Here is a 28000-nt window from a genome sequence, read left to right as displayed (position 1 = left end):
CGTAGGTGTGTTTAAAGCATGGTTTGAAGGAAATCAGGATGGTGACTCTTGCTCTTTTTATGATGAATAAATGTCTCTCATTCACAAAAAAAACCAATAACAACAATAAATGTGTTCCCTGCCGTCTCTCCCTACTCTCAGAAAAAAGCCTGCATCCTTTGCTATGTTTCCTACGGGAAGGCTCTTTGGAGAGGTCGAAAACAGCATCCTTCATATTAGAGTTGTTGAAGCCTTTTTATCCTAACCAACAAAAACTCTTTACTGCGTTTTTCACTGCTGCTTAGAAGCAGGGCAAAGTTAGAGCCGTGTGCTTCCGCTGCCGAGGAGAAGCGGGAAGGAGCTGAGCCCCGCTCAGGGCTCCTCGGAGCGAGGGCGCGGAGCTCCCGCGGGCCGCTCCGGGGCTGCGCCTGCCGCTCGGCCTCTGCCCACGGGGCGGCGCCAGAGCACCGCGCTTGGCGCGGCGGGGCCGCGGAGCCCCCGGAGAGCCGCGGGCAGAGCCGGAGTTCCCTGCGCGCTCAGTGGAGCCCCGCTCTCCCTGCCTAGGGGCGGCCTGAGGGCAGAGCCGGGGTTCCCTGTGCCCTCGGTGAAGCCCCGCTCTCCCTGCCTAGGGGCGGCCTGAGGGCAGAGCCGGGGTTCCCTGTGCCCTCGGTGAAGCCCCGCTCTCCCCGCCGAGGGGCGGCCTGAGGGCAGAGCCGGGGTTCCCTGTGCCCTCGGTGGAGCCCCGCTCTCCCCGCCGAGGGGCGGCCCCGGGGCAGAGCCGGGGTTCCCTGGGCCGGAGCCCCGCTCCCCGCCGAGGGGCGGCCCCGGGGCAGAGCCGGGGTTCCCTGTGCCCTCGTTGGAGCCCCGCTCTCCCTGCCGAGGGGCGGCCTGAGGGCAGAACCGGGGTTCCCTGTGCCCTCGGTGCAGCCGCGCTCTCCCCGCCGCGGGGCGGCCCCAGGCCAGCGCTGGAGGAGGGGACACCATCAGGGAGCCGCTGATGGCCCGGCCGCTGGGCTTTCGCCGCTCCCCGGCGCGGCGGTTCCGCGGCTGCCCTGCTCTGCCCCCTGCTCTCCTCTTGCGGCGTCGCAGCCGTCGAGCCCGGGGTAAGGGAATGCTACGAGCTCCATCTGCAGCCCTGCATTTGTTACCCGGTGGCTGGGGAGGGAAAAGCCGAATAGGTTAGCGTGTCTGCCCTGGGAGGCTTGTCACGTCGCCCCACACAGTACTCGGGTGCTGCCTTCAGCCACCACCGTCTCTCAGAGTACCAACCACCTGCCAATCTCTTCTGCATTGTGTTTCGATGCCACATTAAAAAATTACTCAGAAATCTGGAAAAGCTTTTCAAAGTAATATTTTTAAACAATCCTCCTTTTCATCAGAGATTGGCAGACACTTAGTGAAGAGTGGACCAGGATCCAGAGAGTGTGAAACAACTGTGCAACCATTTCATGTTGATTATGATACAGACTCATAGAAATATAGGTGGTATGAGTCTGGCCCAGGTTACTCCTGTAGCTCTATGGGAAGACAGCTGGGAGAGCCTGATTCTGCACGATGTCTGAATGTGAATGTTGGCTACTTTGGGGACCAGTGCACACTGGAAAATACAGTGGACATCTTTGAAAATCACTCTATTACAGTTTCCCTCCATTAAATGCCTCTGTTTTGCTAAACAGAGATGTAGGGAAGCTCTAGTGTGCCTGTTGCCATCAGTTTAGTGTACAGCAGCTGGCTTGGTGGCGAGGCACGAGGAGGTGCTGGTGGATGGTCATGTAGGGCAAGGTGGCAAGGGAATCCTTGATTATAGTTTGGTCCTGTGTATAACTGTGGTAGAGAACTGATCAGGCCTCTGCATCTGAGGGAGGTTGAATAGAAGACAAGCTAACATAAAATGTATTGATAAAAGTCTTTCTATTGCATGAAAAGTGTTGGTGCTCAGGCTCCACAAGTCACAAGCCCACAAGCTCTGTCTCCAGTGACAGTACCCAGATGTGCAGCTCAGAACATCGATGTTCCTGCTGGTGCTGGCAAACAGGCTGAACTCAGAGCCAGCTTTAGCCCAGTGTATTCTTTGGCTTCTCAGACCTAAGTTGCTCTGTGGATCATGAGGGAGTGTGGGAGCACCTGGGAACAAAGACATCCCTGGGCACTAGTGGAGAGTGTAAAAAATAGATGGCATGTTGGTGAGAAAGCAGCTTAGCAGTTGTGGTGTTGAAGAGCGTGTACTCGTACTTGCTTGCATAGAGGTGGATAGCTCAAGCAAGGTTGTCAGTGGCTTCCTGTAACTTGTCCAAGCACCACTGCCCTCTGTCTGCCTTGCTTTCTGTCTCAATGGAAGGTTTTGTTCCCAAATCCTTGCTGTATAGCCATTTAGAAACAGATGGTCATGGAAATGCTGAGTGTTCAGATACAGCAGAGTAGTAGAATTCCTTCATCTCTTGATGTAAATGCCAAAAGCTGCAGGGACTACAGCAGTGAGGAGTGGGAAGGGCAGTCTGGGGCTTTAAGCTTCCTACAGGAACCACCTGATGACACCAGTCTGTATAGTTTTGCGGCCCTCCAGGAAACTGAGAAACATGCTGAGAGATTGAATTCCAGAGTATAGGTTTCTATTCAGGGGATAAATCTTGCAGAAAACTCTTTTGCTACCTGGTGCATGAACCCTGATGTCCTGCAATCCTTAGTATCTTTCTCAGAGCACCCCAAAGTACTTAGCTATGTTTTTAAATGCTCCACTGTCCTATTAGTTGGTCCAGAGTTTAAAGTCCTGACTGACTGATGGGGGCCCCAAGGCATAGAACTAGGTTACGGGATTCTTGCAAGGTCATACTAGTTTATTAGCTCCCATTTGCTGGCTTAAAACTTTAAAGGTTTTATAAAGCTTCAGAGCTTAAATCCCCTTTCAATTCTCTGTCTCTGTGATTTTTTGCCTTTATTTTTTTTAATGTAAACCTATTAAATCTCCTATGGGCAGCCTTTTCTGTTTGTAGAAGATCACATAATCTAACTCATGGTGGGAGGAGGCTTCCAAAGCTGTACATGCTAGACAAAAATCCTGCTGAGTTCTGTGTATTTATTTAACCTCTGCAGAACCTGACACGTGCAGAAAATAGTTTTGTCCTATGTCTGAAAAGAACAGCGTGCTTGTGAACCATGTGAGGATCCATTGGCGCTTCTGGTCCACTAGTTACCACAAGTGAGTGTTAAACAACATTCAAAATGAGAAAATCCTTTTAAATAAGCAAATTGTGGGTCTTAGGAAATCTCTGAGTTACTGATAGTAGCTTTTGTTCCATTTGGGTATTTCTTTACTGTTTCAAGGACTGTAAGATCACCTGGAGAAGATTCACCCTGGATATGGAATGGGAGACAGCTAGGGAGACTGCAATTTCCTATTAGTACTGTTTGGTGGTGCCTTTGGGAAAGACAATATCACCACATATCTCTTCTCTTGCACTTCTCCCTTTCCCAGCCATGCTGTAACTGCATCATGCCCTGTCTTTGTATGCCAGAAGTCAAAAAAGAACAAGGGAGTAATGGGAAATCTGATATGGAAGTCAGTTGCTAAAGAATAGGGATATAATTAATGCCAGTCGACATAGTTTTATGGAAACTAGGTCTTGTCAAACAAACTTGATCTCAATAATGTAATCTCAAAGAATGGATTGTTAAAGGCAATTGTATAGATGTGAGGTACTTATACTTTCATAAAGCATTTGGCTTAGTACTGCCTGATAGTCTGGCTAAAATTTTAGTATTACACGATATCAGTGAAGTGCCTGTTAAATGGATTAGGAACTGGTTAGTGAAGAGAGCTCAAAGGCATCATTTGTGGGAAGTATCACTGAATGAGAGAGTGTCCAGGGGATTTGGCAAGAACTGATATCAAGTGCTATTCAACAGGTTTGTCTATGATTTGGAAGTAACTATCAACCCTAGCTGAGTGTTAAGTTTTGCAATGTCACAAGATAGGGTGATAAATAATGAGAAAAACTATAATATAAAGTGATTAGCATCACAAGGAAAGTTAATTCTACCAAAATGTGTATTAGCAGTCATGTTCAAAGCAATACACTTGGGAGCAAGTATCTTTCAGTCCTCCATTCTGTAGCTTTATATTAAAAAAAAAGTTATTGCATTCCTTTGAGTTGACCATAGGATCAGGAAGTGAGAGTGCTCTGTAACCTCCGTATATGGCACTGGCAGACTGCTAGTAGAATGTCGCATACACTTGAGTTTGTAGTTTTTAAAGGAAAGTAGAAAAATTTAAGAGCTCAAAGCAGAGGAACCAAGATTATTTGGAATGAGAAAATAGATCTCAGCTAGTTTCAAAAACATTGAGAATGGTAGTGTAGAAATACGTCAATGGAGAAAAAATCCCAGGTGCACTTTTACCCCCCCATGATCAGAGGACCCTTTCAGGACAACAGGAACCAATATCTGGAACCTAGAACAGTTTCTATTTCTACAGAAATTTATATTAAAAGAAGGTACATTTCTTTCAATAGAAGAATCAACAAATATTGGAAAGACTTAAAAGGATGTTTTTTGTTTTGCATATCCTTAGCATCTCTCCAGTGCCTTAACGAAAGAGTCATTTTAACTCGTTCAGATCAAAGTGTAATTTTGTGGTCTGAAATGTACAGGAAGACATCCACATGGACTTCACTCCCTTAAGTATGAATCCATGAAATTAACACAGTGCTAAAGTTTCCTGTAGGCTAAGCATCATCTTTGTCTTTGCATCATATGAGGTCATAGGCAGCCCTGCAGTGTTTCACTGTGCCCATATTCAAAAAGAGCAAACCACATGACCAGGTGATGTATTCTGTATACATATACATACACTCTATATCTGTATATGACTTGCAAAAATCCATTGTTCTTCCATCTTGTGCTCCCAAGCCACGAGTGAGTAAAGGCTTCTGTTGCTAACAGCTTAGGCTGCATTTCCAACCTGCTGCCTTCAGTCATCTTGCTAAGTCAGGTAGCCTGCTGTGTTCCAATCTTGTTTTCTGGCCCCTTTGCCTACACCTAGAGCTCCTGACTCTTCTGAAGACTTTGTTTGGTCCACATTGCTCTATTTCCCTCTTCCTCAACCTAGATTTCAGGTAGGTTATTTCTGGCCTTCTGTACTGGTAGGCATCAATGTGGAGAGCTGTGAAAAACTAAAAAGATGCTAAGGAAGTCTCAGTAGGTCCAGGTAAGGAAATGCTCTGTTGTGTCCCCTTTCTGTGCACCAATGAGTCTGCAGATCCAGGGGAGGGGCAATATTGGAAATACTCAGAGGCCTTGGACAAAAATTAATAAGCAAAGATGGGAGCAGGCAAAAGATATGAGATAGAGGAAGCAGAAAGAACCATAGGAGGAGACTGACAGGAGGTCTTTCTAATTTTTTTTTATTAGAAAGTTTCAGGGGAATAAGAAAAATAATTTGCAGCCAAAGCTGCAGTTTTGAAAACCCAGAGGCTTATGTGTCTGTCTCATGAAAGAACTGCAACACAATCCTGTTTCTTTCTCATAATGGACATGGGCATGTGTCCTCTCCTCCTGTTTTGTGCTTCCTGTGGAGTTGGGTTTGCTGAGCTCAGGTATCAGCTGATCCTGTTGTCAATACTGATGCTGTGTTCCTGGCAGTACCCCTGCGTTCCCACAGTGGCTGTGGCCAGGGTTAGTCACCCTTGCAACAGCTGTGTGCCCTTTACCCTTGCCTTCATTCTCTGTAATGGCACTACCACTGATTTAATGGCATTAATGTCTCAGATCATTCTACTTCCACTGGCCTTCTTCTTTTATCTTAATTTGGCTGGAAGAAATGGCAGCTTTTCTTGTTGTTTGCTAGTGAACCTGCCTAGAGCAACTTTGCAGGTGGCAAGGAAAGCGATGTGTCTGTGGCACAGAGCAAAGCCTGCCAGTGTCTCTGTGGACCAAGACTTTTTCTCAGGTATGTTTCATGTTCTCAAATACAATGGCTTATTTTGTGAGTTATATTTTTTTCTGTTCTGTGTGTGATTAAATCAGCACTCTGTAAAGGTTTGTGAGAGGAAGAGAAAAATATTTGGCTTGTAGGATAGACAGTATTAAGCTGGTCAGGATTCTTATGTGGGATACTGCAAATATTTACTGCAGCAAATCTGAGCTGGACTTTTCCACAGGCTGGTGCAGCTGTAGGACTGTAGCAGCTGTAGGACTGAGCCCTTGCCAAAGAAGCACTTACTAACTCACACAGAATGAAAAAGTTCCAACCGGAGAGACTGTTCTCAGAAGGAGAAATTGCACTATTCAAAGTATTTAGCTAAAGGAGGAGCTAAAGTCAAGTTTCAGGTCCAGAAAAGTAGACCAGGAACTAAAGCCCAAATCCCTTATATCTGATGTAGGTCTCCTTCTACATGCAGGCTTCTGTACTGCCTAATGCAAATTTGGGGAGCCAAAACATGTAGATTCAACAAACTGAGTATCTTCCAACAAAGCTGGTTATGCCAAAGACACAAGGAAAAGAACTCCACAGCCCATAAGCAGTTCTGTGGATGAGATGCTTGGACAACTATCTAATTATCTCTCTTAACATCTCCCTCTCCAGAGGCAGTTGTTAGGAGAGATAATTAGATAGTTGCCCAAGCATGGGCAGACTTGTGGCAACTGCTTAACCCATGTCTCTCTTTGAGTTCTTGCAACTGTCTTTTGTGTTTGGGCTGCAGCATGTGGCAAATGAACTTTATGATTCCAACTTTATTTGGAATCTTAGGGAAGATTGGGAGGTTTAAATAATTCTCTATGCAGTCTATGCCTGCAAAATACCATATTCCCTTTCCTTTGCCAATAGGAATGGAACTGTGTTTTGATGTGTGGTGCTTTTATGTGCAGACATGAACTTTGGGATTTTAGCACATATGGAAACAAACCTAGCTCTACTTTTACATTTGCTCTACTTTTCCTGTTTTCAGTGCTATTTTGGAGCAGTTCCTGGGACTGTTTATTTCAGATTAATGGCTGCTTCTTCTTTGTGCCCATTTGGACTGGGACTGCTAATCAGTGCTATCAAAAGACATCTGAGTAGGTCTTTAATTCACCACCTTACCCTTCCTAGAATGATTGTTGTGCTTGCTTGTAGGTGGAAGGATGTGTTCTCTCCAGACCCTTGGTATTGCATCATGTAAATGCAAGGTCACTTCTACAGCACTGGTTTTCATCCAGCTCCACTACTGCTTGTAAAGCATTCTCTAAAAACTGCCGGGCCTTTGGAATGAGACAGTCTCAGTCTATTGCCAGTGGACATCTGGATCACAGTCACGGCTGGCATTGACCAGCCCCCTTGACAGTAGTCTTGGCAAAGAAGTCAGGAGTTGAACAGACCATTAGATAATTACAATCTACTCCTGTGCCTTGCAATTAAAGATCCTAAAGAAATGGATGCAGAGGGTCCTCTTGTACTCATAGAAATAGTAAGTCCATAAGTATAAGTAAGCCCATAATAAGTAAGGAGTAATAGTGGCTCTGAAAATGTTTTGTTTTCTCTGACACAAACCCCTGTGTGTATGGCAAGCTTTTGCAGAGTTTCCTGACCAACTGCTATCTCTCCTAGGTGGCTTGCAAAGCCAGGAGGTTTATAGAAGACAGGCCTGGATCTTTCTGTGGCTTGTTTGTGCTAACCATCCATATGATGGTTAAATGTTTCAGTTGTAGAGTTTTCTATTGCTAGCTGAGGAATCAGAGAGAGTATAGTTCTAAAGTGTAAGCTGAACTTTAAGATATCTCTTCTTTCTTCTCCAGGTTGAGCACGAAAGAGTGGAGAGTTTTATAAGTCTGAAAATCTGACATTGAAGTTGTTGTTTTTCTAAGGAAACAAAGGGAATGGGGATTGATCATAGCATCTGTTTTCAACCTTTTTTATTTTGCTAGTATTTTTAGTGAGAAAACTCAACTTTTCCATTTCCCCTCTGCCCTCTTGCTCTCCTGTGAGAGTGAACAAGATTGATAGCTGGGCCTACACACTTAGAGAAGTTTGAAACTAACAGTGTAAATTGAAGCTGGATTTTCTGTAAATATTTTCTCTTAGCAAAGATATTCCTAAATCAGCGGTGTTTGTGTCTATTGTTTGCAGGTCCTCAGATAAAGTGTGATGAAATATAAAGTCACTAGTCAGCAGCAGCCTGTCTGAATGGCCTTTAATGAGGCTTTGGTGAAGAGTGTTTTAAGACTTTGTCTTCAAAATCAGAGCCTTTGCCTGTGCTATGTTAGCACCATTTCATAGCCAGAATCTGTATGAAGAAACTAATCTAGAGGGAGACTTGACTAACAGACCCAAAATTTATTTGGAATCAAAGGTCAGGACACTCACGTTAATTATGTTGAACTGTCTCAGCAGTAGTTTGTAGTGCACTTTTCTCTCTGCATCAGTCCTGTGCTACATTTATTTCCTTTACTGATGGTTTGGACTGATACAGAAACTGCTAACGGATTTCTGTAGGGAAGACTTCACACTCCAGATAGAATCACCTCTCAAAATGAATATCACTTTTGTTGTTACAGTGACCTATGACAGAGACATTATTTTTACTTTAATTTGTGGCTTATAACAGGGGAGTTAAACAGATTTCAGGACTGTAGTTCAAACAGGTATGCATGTAGAATATTTTTGTCACATGAATCTTGCTGATTCCCCTCATTCTTGATTCTCTCTGCTGTTTGTCACATATCATTTCAAGAGCTAGCCCCATCTCTGACTGCAGCTATTCGTTATCAGTCCCTTTGCCTTTACCACTTCCATTTGTAATTTAAACACCCTAATTTAATAGGTTTGTCTCATTATTTTGATTAATCATATTAACTCATATTAATTAAGAGATGGATTTAGGTAATGACAGAGGTTAATGGAGTCAGTTTTCACTTTCCCCTGGTTTTTCAGGGAAGGGGGGACTTCAGTAGGAAGAGAAAATAGAAAGAGAGACCAGAAAGAGTGAAAAAGAGAAACTGTTAGGGGGGAAATCTCAGTTAGCAATCAGAAATTCCCTGCTAATTGAATGTCTGATTTTATTAATGATGAAATTTATAAAGGTCCTTAAGAAAAGAAAAGAATTTAGCCAGTTCAGCAGTTAAGTGTGAATATTAACTAACTCCAAGATAAAAGTTAAAATATCCATTTTCTTTTCTTTTCTCTAGTTCTTTAAATAAAAATCTCTCTTTGACACTTCATCCCATTAGACCTCTAGCTTCCTTTGCCATCCATTGCTAAATGTCCGGAGACTATGCAGAGAATGTAATGTCCTGTATGATTTAAGAAATGCTGACCCTGGAGGACAGGAAGTTAATACATGGATCACCTTAGTGCTTATTTTCCTTGATGCTTGCTCTCTGATGAGGCTTTGGTAAGTGGGAGAAGGTTTCCAGCTCTGCCCTGCACTCTGTCTCTGCTCTGTCACACTTGTTTCCCTGAGCTCCAGAAAACACCAACCCCGAGCAGAGTGTCAGATCCAGACTGAATTTTGTGTTGGTGCTGTGGGCTACATTTCCATCTTCACAAAGGCATGGGGAGTCATTTGCTTGTCCAAGACCTCCATGGCAGGGTCTCATGGTTATTATTCCCAGGCATGTGCAGACTACTCCTAATTTGTCTCTTTCCTATTTGCACCAATGCTATATAGGCATGGAATCCCATTTGGGGAGCGGAACTCTTCATAGCCCTACTACCATTGTGCAAATAATAGCATGAGGGCAAATCAGTGGAAAGGACTTTCATCCTGTGCTCCATGACATTTCAACTGACCTGCTTCAGTCAACATTTGAACAGAAAGTGATTTTGGAGCTGGAATCAGTTGGTAGTGAAGTGTGGGGTTAGCTATGCAAGTCGCCAGAGCAAGCAGTGAACCTTTTTCCTTACCAGGGAAGACATTTCCATGACAATAGTAACATTCCAATAGTAATATTTTTGTAAGAATGGTAACAAGTTGTACAAAATTTAGTGACTTAGCCATACAGGAACAAAATCTGCTGTGCAAACCCTAAATTAATAAACCCAAGTAAGCACTTTGTACAATTTGTCACAAATCTGACTCAAAAAAAATTAGACGAAAAAAGTTGTTTTGTGAAGCAATTGTTACCAAAAATATTTTAACAAAGTTGACATCTTTGTATACACTCTTGCAGCAAATGTTGCTGTTGAAATGTGGTACCCATAGGTGACTTGTGAAAGGTAGCCAGTGAAGTTTGTAAGACCAGGTTCTTGTCTGAAGTGCAGTGCACTGTCAGCCCAAATATTATAGGGCAATAAATTACAAGGCAAAACACTAGGAACATGGTGACCATTTCCTGTGAAGTGCCTGGGGAAATACCCTTTCAGTGAGACCAATTGTAGTCATTGTATTTATGTTAAATTGGTAGAATATGCTGTCTGTGGAAGGACACACAGTTCTCTTGAGTATCCAGACTGTGCATCTGTGGGACAGTCCTTGCTCTCAGCTACTTTAAAGTTTGCAACATAGACAATCTCATATGAGTTTTTAATTTCATCCAGCTGAAGTGCTAATACCTAACCTGACTACCACTCAGAAAAAAATTAATATTTATTACAGAAGTTGATTATTTTCTGGTGATCTCTCAGTAAAATTGTGGAAATCTAAAGTGGAATTTTTCCATAATCAGTATTTCAGAGTGGATGAATGTGACACATTTTTGTTCAAAATGCACTAGAGAAGTTGAAATCTGATAGACTAAAGACTGACTGACCTTTTTTGTGACTTTGATGAGAACATCAAAAATCAATTTTGCTTTATGTATGGTGTTTCAGAACGGGTAAAAAATATACTATATTTCAAGATTGTTGGCAACTCAGAAATGTTGACTATTTTTATGAAGATAGGAAACACTATAAAATTAACATTCTATTTGTTGTAATTTTGTTTAATCTTTGCTTAATATAAGCATAATTCAACGAAGGAATGATTTCTGTGCAAAATGGCAGGTGTCCTGAACAGTGGAGAACCACGAGTTTGAAAGATCCAGTTGGTATTCCCAGTTCAGTATCTTTTGGCTTGCATATAGAGATATAAGCCTGTAGGACTTGTATTTCAAAAGCACGAGGTTCAGAAGAGAGAGAATGCTGGGTATGTACCATTAAGGGACTTCAGAAATAGATGACTGGAAGCATCTGAATGCAGCCTGACATTATGAAATAACCCAGCAAAATTTCACTAAATTGGGAATTATAACAATATAACTGGCAGCATGTTTTTGTTCAGAGAGCTAAGGTCTTGTTCAAGCAGGGAAAGCCTCTCAGGCAGACTTTGTCTCTGTGGAGTCTTCCTTTGTGGTTACTGACCCATCACAGCTTCTTCTCTACCTGGGAGTATTTCTAAAACTCCAGTCTCTGAAATCCTGATTTCCCTTGAAGAATTCTTACTTTATTAAAGTCTGCAAAGCTTTTATCTCTTCAGAAAAGCTTGAAACAGTGGAATATTAATGGCTCAGAAAATGTAAAAGCCTGACAGGAAAATACAATACTTGTATATGAATGTGTGTGTATATGTGTGTATATATATATATGTAAAATTCAACAGTACCTTGTGATATTTTAAGACATTTGGGAGATTATTTTGGAAACCAACTCACACTTGAAGTCTTTCATTTAGCAAAACAGTCAATGATCTCAGTGAAGGTTCAGAGGGACAGGACATCAGGTACAATATTTTCACTGTGGTATTGGAAGGACAGAAATACTCCTTTTTTGAGACTCCTAATGGATACTATTTAAATTAATAAGTGTCTAAAGGGCAAGTTTGAAAAAAAAGCTTGACTTTAAGGGTTAGGATTTTTTTTCACACTCCATCATTATTGTTTGAGGTTTTTTAATTACAATGAACATACAACCAGAGATTTGCATACTGAGAAAAAGTACTAAATAGGCAAAAGCAGATTGTACTGTTGGAGTCTGACTACAAATAAAGATTGAAAAAAAAGAGCACAGAAAAATTCTATAAATAGGATATTTTTCACCTAAATAAACCCTGTGGTAGTTTAATCCTGACTTTTTGTGTGTTGAATTTACACCAGATGAAAGTCAGTGGAGTTGCTGCACAGTGTACAGTAGCACAAGGTTAGAACCAAGTGCTGTATCATAAAATATTACATGTAAGTGTATACATGCTTCTTTGTGGGTGCACTGTATCTCTGTGTCTATGCATATTCAAGTGTATATATTTCACAGCTGCTGTCTGCATAATTCACTTCCAAACCCAGCATGCGTTCATTTTCATAACTTTTTGTTCTATTACAATATTAATGGGACTATCAATGGGAAAGGACAAGAGAAGCATTTTTAATGTTTATCTGACAGTTGCAAATTTCACTTGAGGTTGTTTACTGGGATCTGATTGTTGGCAAAGAGGAGTAGGAAAGGCAGCAAGATGAATGGGATCACAGGAAGAAGAGATGTATTTATGGGTCCTCTTAGCACCATCTAAGAGTACTAAAAAGTCCTGTTTTACCCCTCCTTTACCCAGTCTTCAGTTTAAAACACCAAAAAATGAGGGATTGTTTTAATTAGCTTCTATTTAATCCAGGTGGCCTGTTCAAAGTGAAACACATTGCATTTAAATATGTGAAAAATAGGTGTATATGTATATTCTCATCCAGTATCTTTTCCCCAGTGGGAAAAATGCCTGCAAATAAGAGAGAGTTTGTGGACTTGTGGATGAATCTGCAATGTGATGTCAAACTGTGTACCAAATTACTGTCTGAACTTGTCTTTTTTGACCTTCAGTTCTTGGACTATCCTAAGTGAGACTTATTTTTTTATGGGGAGAGCTAAACATTTTCCCAATTTTGCTCTGCAGTTTTATGAATTGGGGCATTGCACATCCAAATTTTCTGCTCTACGAAAAACATTACCTCAGGCAAAGAAAAAAAATGGGCAAAAAAGAGCCTCCAAAACAACAAAACCAACAAAAAATTTGGAATTCAATTTGTATGTTAGTTTATATTTTAAAGTGTTTGAATTTTTCAACTAGAAGTTCAGAGCAACTGACTTTCCATGAGCCAATGTTTAAGAACAGAATAAAAAATTTATAGGCTATGGGTAGCACAGAAATGGTAATGTGGTAGCCTAAGAGTATTGTGTTCCACTCCGGTCACCTCTGTCACAGACTACTGCAGAAACAGAAGAATTTCAGAGCTAGGTAAAGACAAGGCTAAGTTCTTGGGAAAAACAGGCTGTTTATCTGTAGTGGTAATGTGAGGGAAGAGTTTAATTTTTCACACAAAATGAAATAAATTTTAACTAGTTATGTAGATTTGAACTGCTAAATTTTCCTTTCCGGAAATCACAACTCATGTGGTTCTCTTGCTGTTCTTCTCATTAGGCTGGGCTTTTTTGGTGGACTCTGTCTCCTTTGATGCACCTTGACTGCTCCACTAAGAAACTTTTGTATGGGCTTAGGCCACCACTACAGAGCACTGTGGCAGATTTTTTTCAAATAAAACGTATGAAGTTTCTACAGGAAGCAGAAACTTTCCCCAAAATTATAATTATGTCAAAGGTAATTAATTTGGAGGAAAGCTTGCAAGAACTTTCATTTGTCAGTGTATAAAATAATAATTGTCATAGTACATAGTACATGAATTCTTACTGTGCTTTATCAGTGGGGAAAAATAAATTTGGAAAGAAAAAGATAAAAAACCCTTGAGAGAGAAATCAAACAGCTGTACAAATTGGATGACTTCTGCCATTTGCTGTCTTTTGGCCAAGCAGTTCTCAGACAGAGTTAGACTGCTTTGTCTTGCACCGAAAGTACTGTGGTAGAAATAGATGTATCACAGGTAGTACATGGGAAAGACAGCTTGGATGGGTAATGAGGGAATTTGACAATGAACCAGTCAACCAAAACAGTGACCTTTCCAAGATGCTGTTGTGAGCTTGCCTGATCTGTGAGCATTTGGGCTGGATTGTTTTGGTAGGGACTCCCTTTTCTGACCTGTGGTCCTGCCTTTCCTGGATCCCTCTCTCTCCCATTCTGTGAGCTGGGGAGACCCATGGAGGCAGACAGTCTATAGTCATGCACACAGTTCAGCTGCTTGGAAAACTGTCATGTGGGAAAAAGGGGGGAGGTGAGAACGTGCTTCACTGCTGCTTGTGACAGGAATCCCAGGGAGACACAGAGACATCAGTGGAGTCCACACATCACTGCCCCTTAACTCCACTCACTGTTTATCAACTACCAGCACTAATTTCTGTTCAGTGTTATGTTTGGGTTAATTACAGTTAGGTTCCTTTCAGTAGTTGGGTTAATTACAGTTGTGTATTCCCTGTTGTCACTGCCCCCAAAAGAGGGTCTGATCCTGGCTCGGTTTCCTGCCTGCAAAGTCCAAATTCAAACTGGGACTAAGGTGGTCTGGGGCAGTGCTTTGTTAAAAAGCCAATGGAGCATCAGCCATGCTGCAGGTGTCTTTACCAAAGGCTTCCCCAGCACTTTAAAATCAATCTAGATTTAGTGTGTCCCTGTTTAGAGATCCTTCCATGCACTGTACACAATGGGCAGTACACTTACCCCTGTGATCCATGTGCAGCTCTCTCTACAGTGCAACGGGTCCGTGCCCACCTTGAGAGCTGAAGCCTCCTTATTTGGAAGATCTGCAGGAAAAGAAGAGTCCTACCCTTTAGTTTAATACTGAAATTGTTGGTATAGTATCCAAACATATATTAACTGGCTGCCAGGGCCAAACCCACTGTAATTTCTCCCCAGTTTGCTGCAAACTAGCCTCTGGATTCCAGTTCTTTGTAGCAAGATGGCCTCAGCAATCTACCACCCTAAAGGTGGCATCAGCAGTGCCGTTATTCTCTCATGCAAATATCTACATCTTCAGTCCCAATCAATGAATCTTTCTAACCTGATTCTTCTGGTAAGAAACTAGAGTGTTTTTTGGTCATAGACACAGCCTTCTGCACAGGGGACAGTCTCATCTGTTGGTCTAACCATTAAACTGAAAGTCCCTGTCTAAAGACACAGGTCCCTCTTCAGTGCAGTCAAGTCACTTGACTTCACTGTCCCAGCTTTTTCCTTTGGGGAAAGGAATTCAGCTCCTTCTTGCAGGGCAAGGGCTGAGGAATGCAGCTGACAGACTGGCAAATGAGCCTACTGGAGTGGAGTAGGCTCATTTCTTCCTCTTGGTTGTACCTGATCCTATTTTTAGGGCCCCTATGGTAAAAAGTACAATCTGGGAACAGACACCTCTCACAGCAAAGGTGGCAAATATTTGGTAGCTTCTGGAAAAAGCTCTGCAGGAGTGCTTTCAAAAGGTGCCTTTATGAAATAAGATAATACATAGGGGAAATGGAGAACAGTTACGTGCTAAATTCTACTGTACTAGAACAAGGCAGAGCTGTACAATCCTGACAGGAGGTTGGTTTAAAGTAGATAAACTTCTGTGCTTGGCTGCTGGAGGCTGTAGCACCCAAGAGCATGAGAATGTTTAAAGAGGAACTAAGCAAATTTGTGGATAACAGACTAATTAAATTGGTGCCAAAGAGAACTTGGGGAGGTACTGCTGAATGTTACAGTTCTGAAGGAAGAAAGGAGCTGCAAAGATGGATTTAGAAGACATGGTACATGGCTCTGCTCAGCTTGCTTTGGTTTGGAGTGTTGTGTATGACAGAAAACTGGTGTGACAGGACTAAACGTGAGGTGACCTGTGGACAGAATTACCAGAAGAGCTTGTGATCCCAGTGGCCTACACAGGTTTTATGTGAAAGTAGATACCTCTGCTGACTCTGAGGTGGGTGTAGCACTCAGTGAATTGTTTCCTCAGGGTGATATTGACTGACATTATTATTTATGTGCTTTAATTTTCCTTAATATATCCCAGGTTGGCTGCTGGATGAAACGGAATGGACACCAACCGCATAAATCCATGAAAAAATACCTTCAGCAGTGCTATGTATGCACCAAGACTGGAGCTTGTTCTGTGGCTCAGGATGTTGGGACAGACTGTGTGCTTTCTGCCTCTTATTCTTCAGAAGCCACTTCAGCAATGAGCATTGATGTGCAGTAGGCTCTGCTGGAGCATGCTGGCGGCAGTGATTCTCAGCTAGGTGACGTGATCACAGATGGTACATGTTCATGCTTCATGCTTATCCTAGAAGCTTGTTTCCCAGGATCATCCCAAAATGTTGAGAACAACTATGTTATTAATGCAGAAATATTATTACAATGCCTTTGAAGCTGTGATGCTGAAAGTCATGTTCCATGTGCTTATGTGAAGCTCTGCTCTAAGACAGCTTGATTCCATTTCCAGGTCATATCCTGAAGTAGTAAAGGTGTTTGCTGTATTTATTCTCTCTTTCCAAAGGAATGTCTTGCAGCTGTACACAGCTCTTCTCAGAATAACCTTTCATAGGACACAATGGGGAAATTTGGGAGTTATGTTTAATATATTTGTAGTTACCTTTATTCATATTCATAAAGTGCTTTCCAGGCATTTACAGTGCATTTTCTCATCCTGCTCCTAAAATAAGGAAGTGTTATGTCTAACTTGAGGGAAGGAGAGTAAAGGTAGAAGAAGGCAAAGGCTTTTGTTTAGGATTACCTAGTGGCTCTGCAGAAAGAGTCACTAGACATTGACATCTGAAGTCTGGTGCTTTTATTTGTGCCTCAGAATTTGGCTACGCTGCTGATGGTTTGGGGAATCACTAAATAGTAACTTTGCTATGCTTGGTAGTAATAAACATACTCTCATTTGTACTTCTTGGGAGGGTGGCACTGAAGTGTGCATGATGGGAAGGTTGTACAGACTGGCGAATAAGTCTCCAGGTTTCACTGGGTGCTGGGTACGTGAAGATGAGAAGAAGCAAAAACTCTGAAGTATCAAGTTGAATTTAGCAGTAGAATTTATTCTCACTGGATGTTGTAGGTGACCGAGAATATAAATGATATTAGGTATTCAAGTCCATTGATGGGTAATAAATGGAATGGTTTTAATACAGCCTTTGGCTTTATTAACTGCCCAAAGGACTGGGAACTAGAAGAGTAGGTAGACACTTTGCCAAACACCTGGCACCAGCTGTTGGTGAGACAGGATATTTGGTGTGATGGACCTTTAGTCTGTCTGCTCTTATGAACTTCACGATGCACATTTTGCTATGACAATCAATATAAGCTGTAGTCTTGAGAATGATGGATAGTTAGTAATATTAAAAGCTATGACAAGGTCCTACAGCAACTCTTCCACTTCAATATTCCTTGCTCTGTCCTTGCAGCACTTTATGCAAAAGCCCAGTTCTCCACTCTAAGAAGTTGATAAGTATCAGGTAGCACAGGTCCTGCTATCAGAACTGGTGGTAGGGACTTGCTCAATCTGTGATTACATAAGTCATACTGATCTCCTACTATGCTGTGCTCATGAAATTGCAGTGTTTCAGAAGCAGTTTGAGATCCTTTTATGTTGATACATGAGCCAATGTTAAACGTTGTTGTTCTAGACTTTTACAAATATGTTAATTATGTTCTGTGTTCTCTAAGTACTGTTACAGCAATATTGTTCACTTTCTGTCCTGACTTTTGCTGTCTGTGTTGTGAAGTAGTCTGACATATATCTGGTTTACAGGTGCCAGTGTTTTCAAGCAAAGTGAAATTATTCCAAGCTCTTTTTGAAATGAAACACTCCATGTGCCTAGTACATAATAAGCCTTTTTTCAAATGCCAATTGAGCAACAAAGCTGATGCCATCTCAGTGTTTTGTATACTTTTGAGAAGTCAAATGGCCAGTATTAAGAAAAGCATGTATCCTGCATCAAAAATGTAAGACATAAATGAAGCAATTGGGGACAAAGCTTCCCAGACCCCTTCCTTATTTTCAAAAATCTTAAATAAGTTTTAATTTGAAATCTGGTGTTCATTTGTGGGCTGGGCTTGTAACATTCAGCTTTGTTTCTGTGACTTACATGGCTGGGAAAGGAAGAAATTTTGGAGCATGGTGAAGTTTTTTCAGAAATCACACACCTCTGTGTCTGCTTGGGAAGAATGTAAATGTTGTTGCTGTGTTTCCCCATGATTGTCCAGAAGATAGCCTCTTCGGCATTCCACCGGACGGCCACCTGTCCGCCTGTAATAAATGATGGCTATAAAGGGAAGTGATTGCAGCTACGATACAGCCAGCAGCATTTGTTTATATTCTTATAATATGTATCAGATTGAATGGAAATTATCACAATTGACAAATGGAGAGTGAAGATAGTTGGTGGGTATGAGGAAGCTCAGTAAGAACTGGGCCAGCTGCAAACTTTCTCCAGTGAAGGCTGTCACCAGAAAGCAGGTGTCAAGCCAGCCAGTGATGAATGGTGAAGCTGGAGGCTTGCTTGTGTTAATGATCCACATATCTTTGTATAGCAGCTCACAGTCAGTAAAGCCTTTTGTTGCTACTCAGAAAGGCTCCTGATGGGTAAAGGCTGTCATTTTGGGCACAGAGTCTGTAATTCAGTAAATGAGAGGCAAAGCAGAGGAGTATTCCTGAGCATTTCTCCAGAAGAGTAGTACTGACAAGCAGTGTTTCCCCTCATAGTTTAAGCATTGGCAAGACCAGATGGCTGAACTCAAGCAGAGCACACCTGGCTGGATGCAGAAATGCTATTATATGTTACTATAATGATAATACTGTTGTGTGAACAGGGGAAAGGGATATTCCTCAGAACATTTTCAGATCAATAAATTGCCTTACATGAGTGCTTTCCTGGATGGCTGCTACTATTTCTCCCTCTTGTCTCTGTGTAGACGTAACTCTTCCTTCTCCAGATCAAGAAACTCAGTATGTCGAAGTGAGAAGTCTAAGAACTTATTAGTGGCCTGGAGAGAGAAAGTGCATTCAATCTGAAAACAGACTGAATGTTTTAAGCTCCCAGTAGCATCTGATCTTTTTTGCCAAGTCTTTGGAGGGATACTGGAACTAAAGAAAAATCTTGGACCAGAGATGAAAAAATGTCATGCCTTAACCCTAGCTGGCAGTGAAACACCATCCATATGCTCCCTTATTCCCCATAACAGGATGAGGGGAGAAAGGATGAGAATCAGAAGAGTAAAAGTGAGAAAACTCATGGGCTGCGATAAAGACAGTTTAATAGGTCAAGAAAAAGCCATGCACACAAGGAAAGCAAAACAAAGAATTCATTCACCACTTCCCATGGTCAGGCAGGTGTTCAGCCATCTCCAGGAAAGCAGAGCTCCATCATGTGTAATGATTACTTTGGAATACAAATACCATAATTCTGAACATTCCCCCCTTCCTTCTTCTCCCTCCCCCACTTAAATGCTGAACATGATGCCAATATGATACGTGACATACCTTTGGTCAGTTGATGTCAGCTGTCCTAGCTGTGTCTAACTCCTTCTACACCCCCAGACTCCTTGCTGGTGGGGTGATGTGAGGAGAAACTATCCAAAACAGCATAAGAAACAATTTCTCAAGACAAGTAACAGCACCCGTGGTGCTTGACATAAATATAAAACAAGAGTGGACAAATCTCTAGAATATATGCAGCTGGTAGAAGCAGTGAATATATGCCCTCTATATGCCCTCTGTGATTTGCAGGAGAGCTTTTTGGATTCTACATGTGAAGATATTTTCCTGCAGATACCTGTAATGATGTGCCATATTCTTATTTCCTGTAGGAAGCTTTGGAGGTGGGGTTGTTGAAAGAGATGAAGTAGGAGTGGCTGTGGAAGCAAAGTGCAGGTGAGAGTGCTGCAGAACAGGTCAGTTCCATTCTTTGTGCTTTTTTCCCATTTTTGTATGAAGGAATAAAGATAGCATCACCATCTATCTTGAGTGGAGAGAAACCCTATGGAACAGGCAACAAGATCTAGAAGAACTTAATGTCTTCTCGCCCTTCTGTTGGTCTCTGAAAATGTTCCATATGGGCCCAATCTATTTGTGAGTCTGTGGGATACAGAGCTGACTTGACAGAAAGCTCCTCAAGAGAGAGGCTCATCACATAGCTACGGTCAGGAGTGGGAATAGACTGGGTTATAAGGTGCCTTGTGCTCTTCTGTTTACTAAAGTACTGCCTTGTGGCTGGTAAGGGCGGCTACCCCCTGATTCTTGGAGCCTTTCCCCAGAGGTGTCTTTTCAGTTTGGTAGAAAATGTATGTCCCAAATATGAGAACTCATTACTCCTGCTGGATGATAAGTTCAGGGAGTGCTGCCAGTCAACCCTATGCAAGGACTTTGAACTTGGAAAGGAATGTTCTCTCTCTTAATTTTCTATCCAGATACTGAATACTACTAGGGAAAGGGTTATTCATGAGCTGGGTGATTGAAAACAACATTACAGAAAAGTGAAACATTTGAAAGAAACTCCAATTTTTCCCTCATGCATTAGCTCTGCTGACAGCTGCTACCTTAGGTTTCCCCAACAACACAGGAAGCTGTTGGGTACAAATAAACTCTCCTTTCTTTTTTTTATGCTGCTTACAGTTAGAAGATGAATGATTATTTGTCTGGCTTCAAATGGAACAGCACTATTGGCTTTGGCTTGCTTCCTTGTCTTAAATTTCTTTTCACACCTCATGTTTGTGCAGTGAGAAGGCTCCTCTCCAGGGACCTGGCTTAGATAGAGTTCACTGCTCTACACACTACTGTCTGCTCTTGCTAGGACAGAATGTTCTTTGCATAAATTCATAAATCACAGAATGCCTGATGTGATCAATACATCCCTTCCATATTGAAATTTTGCTAATCAGCTTCTCCAAGAAAGTAGGAGGCTAAACTTGGTACGTATACGCTTCAAATCCTGTTATGTCTATCAATATGCTGTTTCAGGGGATTTTGGCACAGATGCTGGCACTGTAAAGTCTCTAAAGCAGTAATTATGATGTATTTCTGCTTATGAACCATTGTTCAACAGTAGGACATTATTTTTATCCTCATGTTTAGAATGATATATTTATTTTAAGTTTAATGTCACAGCTGTGGGCTTGTATTCTTAGTTCTGCCATCAACTCCTGTGCTTTGGAGAAATCACTATTGGTCTCTGTCCTGTACTTTTGATGGGACAGCAATACTTCTGAAACCACTCCAAAGTCTTTAGGCAAGATGAACCACCCAAAGAATGTTTTGTGCATAAACTGCTTGGCTGAAAGGTAAAGCAGAAACTTAAAAATCCCTTTGTTGATTTCTTAATATCTTATTGTTAAAAAAAATAAAAAAATCAACTCTCCTTCTTATAAAGCTTTCAGCTGAATAATTTTGACACTTGTTTTAAACCTGAAAATCCTTACAATAGGAAAAAAGCTGTTTATTGCCTTAGCTTTACTATACTTTTCTTTGTGTGTTACATTGACAAATTTGTGTCATCTCTTAATACAGAGAAGCACAAAATGGTGTTTTAAGGGTGAATCTAAGGCAGTCTGAATTTATCGACTCAGACCTGGTACTGAGGTGATAATAAAATACTTACAACTTTGCTTAGATAAGTGCCACTTTGTTGAGGTATCAGAAGTAAGGTCTCTGCAGTTTTAACAATTAAATTAGCTACTGGCAGTAATTAGGCGTTGCCTCCTAAATATATTTGTTAGCAGGCGTGGACACACCTAGACTTGTGATGTGTGATTGAGTGAAAGATATGTCTTAAAAAAACCCCCAAAACATTGAAAACCAAAATCATGTAACAAAACCATCAACTCCTCCTCACTTTTGGATGTTCACTTTCTGATGTTTGATGGAACATTATAGATCTGAAGGGCAGTACTGTTGCACTCATCTAACTGGCATTTCAGTAATAACTTAATTTGCTGCAGCTTCAGCATAGCTGTGCTTACCCACTTTAGAGTTTAACTGAGTATTATCCTTCATGTTCTTACTCCGCTGTCTTCTTGTAGCTGAAGTTGAAAGTGTCTGCTTTCTACTGCCATATTCTTTTGTGAACACTGACTTTCATTCCGAGATACACTTGAGCTACAGAAACATTTAAAATTAAATGGAAAGAGATAACAGGCAGGCAGTGACAGCATATCTCACCAGTATAGTGCTAAATTAATTAAACACTGTGAACTCATTAGTAAAGTTACAGAAGATACAGGAGGCCATAATATATATTGTATATTATATAATTATATTATATAATTATATAATATATAATATAATTACATAACTGCCACCTGGATATTTTCCTAGCTGCAAAGGCTTTTCCCCTAACACAAACTGCTGTGGGTTGGGTGTGAGTTTTCTTTTCCCAACCAGGACTTTTGTACATAGTATAATGGCCAAACTCAAGTTTGGAAAGTCCTCTCTGTTTCATCAGCACGAATGTATGAAAAAAAAACCCAGTGGACAATGAGAGGAGCTGAAAAGGATTAAATTAGTCTGTGAGGATACTGTCAGTGGAGGTAAAAATGAGTGTAAGCTGACAAAAGCTGTTGTAGAGCTAATGAGAAGCAATGGGCTGAGCATGGCTGCTCAGTGTGCTTCCTAGAGAAGAATGTCTTTGCTCTGCTGTTGGTTGGGAAACTTTCCATCTTTGTCCTCTCTATTCACATTGACAAAATCCATGGGAACTTTGGCAGTATGAAGCAGCTGTTAATGTTGCAACAAGAATTCATGTCACTTGGTATCCTGTTTGATGATGACACTATTGCGTACTTTGAGAAGGACAGTAGCATTTGGAAATCTAGCATTTGGGCTTCCTGAGCTAAAAGTTTCCTATTAACTGCCATGATGAACTACATTCAGCAAAGCAAGAAGGAGAGCTGTGTAACTTAGATCTTCTTTGATACTTGAAATATACTCAGAAGTGAAACCAAAATACCTTTAGTCAAGTATAGAGGTTGTTGTAGGGCAACAGTGCCCTGGCTATTTTGATGTACTCAAAAGAGCAAAGTTCATCTTTAAAATAAATGGGAAGGAGTTAAATGAAACCCTGTGACCGGGAAGAAGGTAGGACTGAAAAATAGAATCTGTATGGAGCATTATTTCAGTCCAGAAGAGGTCTTGTCTCTTTGGTGTAGGATATGAATCACACACACGCATACACGCTCCCAACTGTGTACTTGTTCTCAAATTTCAATCTAGATGGTGACCTCCGCATTTTGTTCTGTTGCATCGCAGACATCTTGCATGCAGGTGAATATTCTTCCCATACAGAACTGAGGGCCCTTCTCTCTTGAGTAAGTCTGAGTTGCCCCTACCTGCTGGATAGGAGCAGGAGGTATAACATCGCTGGTCCTCCTTTTGTAACAGTTTTGCCCTCTGTGAAGGGTGTGTCCTGTGGCAGTATATCTCAGCATATCCTCGGTGCATAATTTGCTCTGGAGCTGAGTTTTAACAGCGATAATTACGTTCCCTGTTGTTTTCCAATAAGGAACCACCACATGCTTTACATGGGTTAATGAATTGAGTACCCCATGTGACATCAGTCTCTCTCATTATGTTTGTTCCTGGTGAATGAAGTAAACTAAGCATTATGATGGGAATTGACAACAACTTGTAGCCCAATGCAGACCACACAGCTCTTTCCACTAAATGAAAGGGCACATTCACTCTGAGCTGGATAGCTTTTGGGTTCTGACTTGCAGCCACTAGCTCATGACATTAGGCAATGCTTCCTCTTCTCCTTGTCTCTTTCTTTTTCACTTTGACTCTTCTATCTGCTCACCTGAACAAAATCCAAGTGAAGAGAGTTAACAACAAATAACATGGGGTGGGAATCTTTCCACTGCACCCTCTCCCCACCCCCCCTCCTGTCCATACAAGATTGATAATGAAACTGATACCTTTCACCAGCGTAATTTTCATATTTAATGAGCGTGACTCAGAAACTATTACATTAATTAGTCAAATCCCACAAACCGTTAATGGTGCACGTGGTAATTAATATTGTATTCAATTAAAAGATGACCTGTTTCAGGTGCCTTCCCCTTGTTTGGGGGGCTCTTTGCAGACAGCGTATGTTCCAATGCCTGAGGCCAAGCCTTTCATTTTGTTCCAGTGGTGGGCAAGGGAGGTATTTTTTTTCCTATTTAGATTTTATGTTTTTTTTCTCCATGAACATATGCTGGTTTCTCCCCCCAGCCCCCGCCCCTCCTTCTCCAAACGTGCTGCTCTCACTATACAGACAACCTGCTTGCTGTGATTTATGGGTTAGCGCAGCGCGGGGCTCACAGACTGGAAAATTTCCAGTTTACACAAGAATTCCCTGAAAAATGAGCTTGGTTAATTTATTTCTTTCATTAACGAGTTTGAACTGTGAGATAATCTTTCTGAAGCCCTCTATCCTCGCCTTCACAAACACTGAGAAGCAAATAGGGTTCCTGTTCTGCTTTCACAGGGCTCAAAATTGCACCTTAACTAGCTGTGGACAAGTATGTGTGGTCAAAACTTATTTTTGAAACGTATTTAAAGAGGAGAGGATTTTTTTTTCACCTGAAGGCGTGGAGGTCCTAAGTCCTAATGTTAATGCTGCAGTTCCGCTCATCTGAGTTAACTCACTTCTATATCCTGCCTGTGGAGTTGCTGCTCATTGGTTCTGTGGGAGGAGAATGCAGGCTTTAAGATAAGCCCCCTCTTGTTCAGCTGTGGTTCACTGGTTGCCTAAAATCCACAGACTTTTTCCTGTAGTTTCCTGTGCTGTTTCCTCCTGTTCAGTATGAGATGAGGAATTGTGCACAGGACCAGTCCTGATGCTTCTGTCTGCTGATGTCATCTGAGGACCACTGGTTACAGTTGGGGTTGTTTCTTCGTATCAGTTTGGGCCATTCCATTAGAATCATTAACAACAGCAGTGATTGTCTGTGGTGTGCTACGACTACTACCACTACCATTCTAATAATAATAATAATAATAATAATAATAATAATAATAATAATAATAAGAATAATAATAATAAGAATAAGTTTATTTATTTTTGTAGTGTGTGTGTGTGTGTTTTGTTTGTTTGGGCTTTATTTTAGCTTTTTCATTTTTCCTCTGTTGTCCTGGTCACAGTTAGGGTATGTTTCCATAATACTTCTACTCCATGTTGAATGGCTTGGAGTCATCTGGCTAAATCCTTCCAAGACCTTGCTTGATGTCTCTCTGATTTTTCTGTGTTCTGATGTAAGAAGGATGTGGACTTATTGGAGCAAGTCCAGACGAGGGCCATAAAGTTCATGAGAGGACTGGTGCCTATGAAGACAGGCTGAGAAATGTGGGGCAGTTCAGCCTGGAGAAGAGCAGGTTATGTGGAGACCTCGCAGCAAACTTCAAGTATCTGAAGGGGGCCTACAGGAAAGCCAGAGAAAGACTCTTCATCAGGAACTGCAGTGGTAGACCATGGGTATAGACTGAAAGAGGGAAGATTAGATATTAGGAAGAAATTCCTTACTATTAAGGCAATGAGAGATTGGAAGAGGGTGCCGTTGGAGGCTGTGGATGCCTCAGTTACAGCAGTGTTCAAGGCCAGGTTGAATAAGGCCTTGAGCAGCCTGATCTAGTGACATCCCTGGCCAGGCAGGGAGTGGTGGGGACTCGATGATCTTTACAGACCATTAAAATAACTCAACATTCTGTGATTTTGTGACATCCAATGGGGCAACAATGAATATTGCTCTAACGTTGCTCACTTAAGTTGAATTACGAGGAACCAGTGTCAGCAATAAAAGCAGCCTTGGCTGAGGCTGGTTCCAAGAAAAAAGTTGTGAAGGAAGTAACGTTGTGCAAGTTTTGTGTTCCCCTTGGGATGCCTTTTGCAGCTGCAGTGCGCCTGGAGCTCTGGGCTTTGTGGTTTTGAAAACCCTAACCCCAGGCTCAACCTTAACTGTAGGCAGAGCAGTTAAAGAGCCCTGACCTATGTGTCTCAGAAAAGTTGTGTATGTGGATGAATAATAAAATGTCATTTGTTTTAAAATCACCCTTTTTGCTCTCTAACAATTTGATATCTTGTTTAGCCTGTGGGCTTTCTCCTGAATCACTGCTCTCTAAAGAAATCTCGTTGTTTCTGTAGTATTTTTTTTAGTGTAACGAAAAATATGTGTAAATTTCTGCAGAACGGAAGGTAAAAATATGCTAATATTGAAAATATGCTATTTTTTCATAGACTTTGAATGAGAAATGCATGAAACATCACTGGGATTGTTTTCTAAATAAGTTTCATTATTTTTTTAGATAGTTTTTAAAAGCCCACTTTTAAACAATTTAATACTGATGCTTTGTAAACACATATTATTGTCCTTTAAATCAATAGAATTTATAAGTTTTTGGACTTTTGATACAGTATGTTCTGAATTTGTGGGCTCCTTTATATTTCCACTGAGCCTCCTGACCATGGGTTTGATTCCTGTGGAAGTCTCTTGTGATTCTTTTGTGAATATTTTTAGGAATCCAGGTACTCTGCAGCATAGCCTGAGAAATGAATGATGCAGGTATGCCTATATTTGATTTCTGTGCCTTATAGGGCAGGAAGAATGTTGTCTTCTCTTCCTTGACAGGAATTATTATTTACTTTATTAAATACCTTTAAAAGTACCAGCTGAGTAAAGTATCACAAACTCTTTTAACGTGCATATGCTTCCTTGTGAAGGGCAGGTTATATAGTGACCGTTTTGTCCATATAGCCTTCAATGCTTTGTGTTGAACAGAGAGACAGATCTTTGATGTGGAAGTTTAGCTTAAATTTCTTCCTTACATTACTGTGCTAGACCATATGGTTAGAGGAAAACAAGTGAATTTTCCCATATTTTTGAGGGCTGGAGTTTTCCACTGAGCAACTGATGATATTGATTAAGAAGAGTGGGGGCAGGGCAAAGTTGAGCACATGTTGAAGCTGGGTTCCTGTCTGTCCTCTAGAGACTGAAGTTAGTGGGGTAGCATGTGAAGTCCCCTTGGTGAACAACAACAGTCACTGAATGTCTGCCAGTTGTTCTCTTCCCATCATTAGGTAGGAAGCTCATTGTGCCTAAATGAAGGAAAGCCTAATTTTTTTTTTTTTTTTTTGGGGGGGGGGGGGGAGACATATAAATGCACATATTTCATAACAGGAAAAACATAAGAATTCTCTAAGTCTTGCTGACAGTGCTTTAGTCTCAGTCTGAGGGTAAGCTCTAAGATAGGTGGGTAAAAAATTCTTTGATCATGTATTAAAGTGTGGAAGGTAAGACAGCTGGACTGAGGAGAAACCGTGGGATGGGTGTTGCTTGATAAACTTAGGATGGAAGAGACTTTTACATTTGGGTTTCTTAGAGTTCTCACTTAAAAGGAAATAAAAATGTGAGTAGGAATGTAATTCTTCTGCCTTCGATTCCTAGGACAGTCCCACTCCTTTAACATAATTTGCAAATGAGAACAGATTAAAGTAATGCTAGTTGACAATCTCTAAAAAGAATCAGAGGAAGAAAATGTGATTCAGTTCTTCTGCTTGAGAAAAAGACATTTCTAGATCAAATTACATTAGAACAATAGATAGCTGCTTTTTTTCTTTCATTGTAGAAATACTTTTATTTGATTTCCAAAAATACTGCCATGAAGAACTGGGCATATTACTTGCTAAGTAACTAATTTGGAGGATAGATGAAAACAAATAACTTGGATGTACCTACATTTTATTTTTTAGGTTTTTCCTCAGTTAGTGAACCACAAGTAATCGGACTCAATATATTTATAAAAACGAAATGTCATCCTAGAATAGGTTCCACCCCGAGGCAGTTGTCTGCTTTATCTGCTTGCAAACATGATGCTGTGTTTTTAGCAGCTCTATCACAGATACCTTGCAGAGGATCTTTGTATGGCCCATGCACAGTTCTCAGCCTTCAACGATCATAATTCAGAAAGGCAACAGGGTTTTAAATACTATTCATATCTGAGTTTTACCCTTCTTAAATCTCTTTGCCTTGACATTTCTTTTTGCTTCGTACTAATTTTCTCTTGTAAATGGCTGTTCTTGTTCCTCCATCCATTGAGGTCTAGCTGGCCTGGGGCTGCTAATTTGTGCCTTTCTCATTCAACAAGTTCTTCAGGGACCTCACTGGTTCTGTCTGTAGGGAAAAGGGCATTTTCCACCACCACTATAATATGCAGT

The 28000-nt window shown here is 41.3% G+C and overlaps 1 protein-coding gene across 1 annotated transcript in view; it reads right to left on the bottom strand.

Moving 5' to 3' along the window:
- Window positions 1-351: 351 nt before the first annotated feature.
- The window catches only part of LOC115904554 (basic salivary proline-rich protein 1-like), a 75476-nt gene continuing 47827 nt past the window's right edge, over window positions 352-28000 (bottom strand). The window contains exon 2 of the mRNA XM_030950046.1: window positions 352-1134. Coding sequence (XP_030805906.1) covers window positions 352-1134 — 783 coding nt within the window. The remainder of the gene's footprint in view (window positions 1135-28000) is intronic.

This window comes from Camarhynchus parvulus, chromosome 5, assembly GCF_901933205.1.
Source record: "Camarhynchus parvulus chromosome 5, STF_HiC, whole genome shotgun sequence".
In the NCBI taxonomy this organism is placed as follows: Eukaryota; Metazoa; Chordata; class Aves; order Passeriformes; family Thraupidae; genus Camarhynchus; species Camarhynchus parvulus.
Note: the sequence above shows the minus strand (reverse complement) of the source record. Positions and strands in the feature narration are given on the sequence as shown.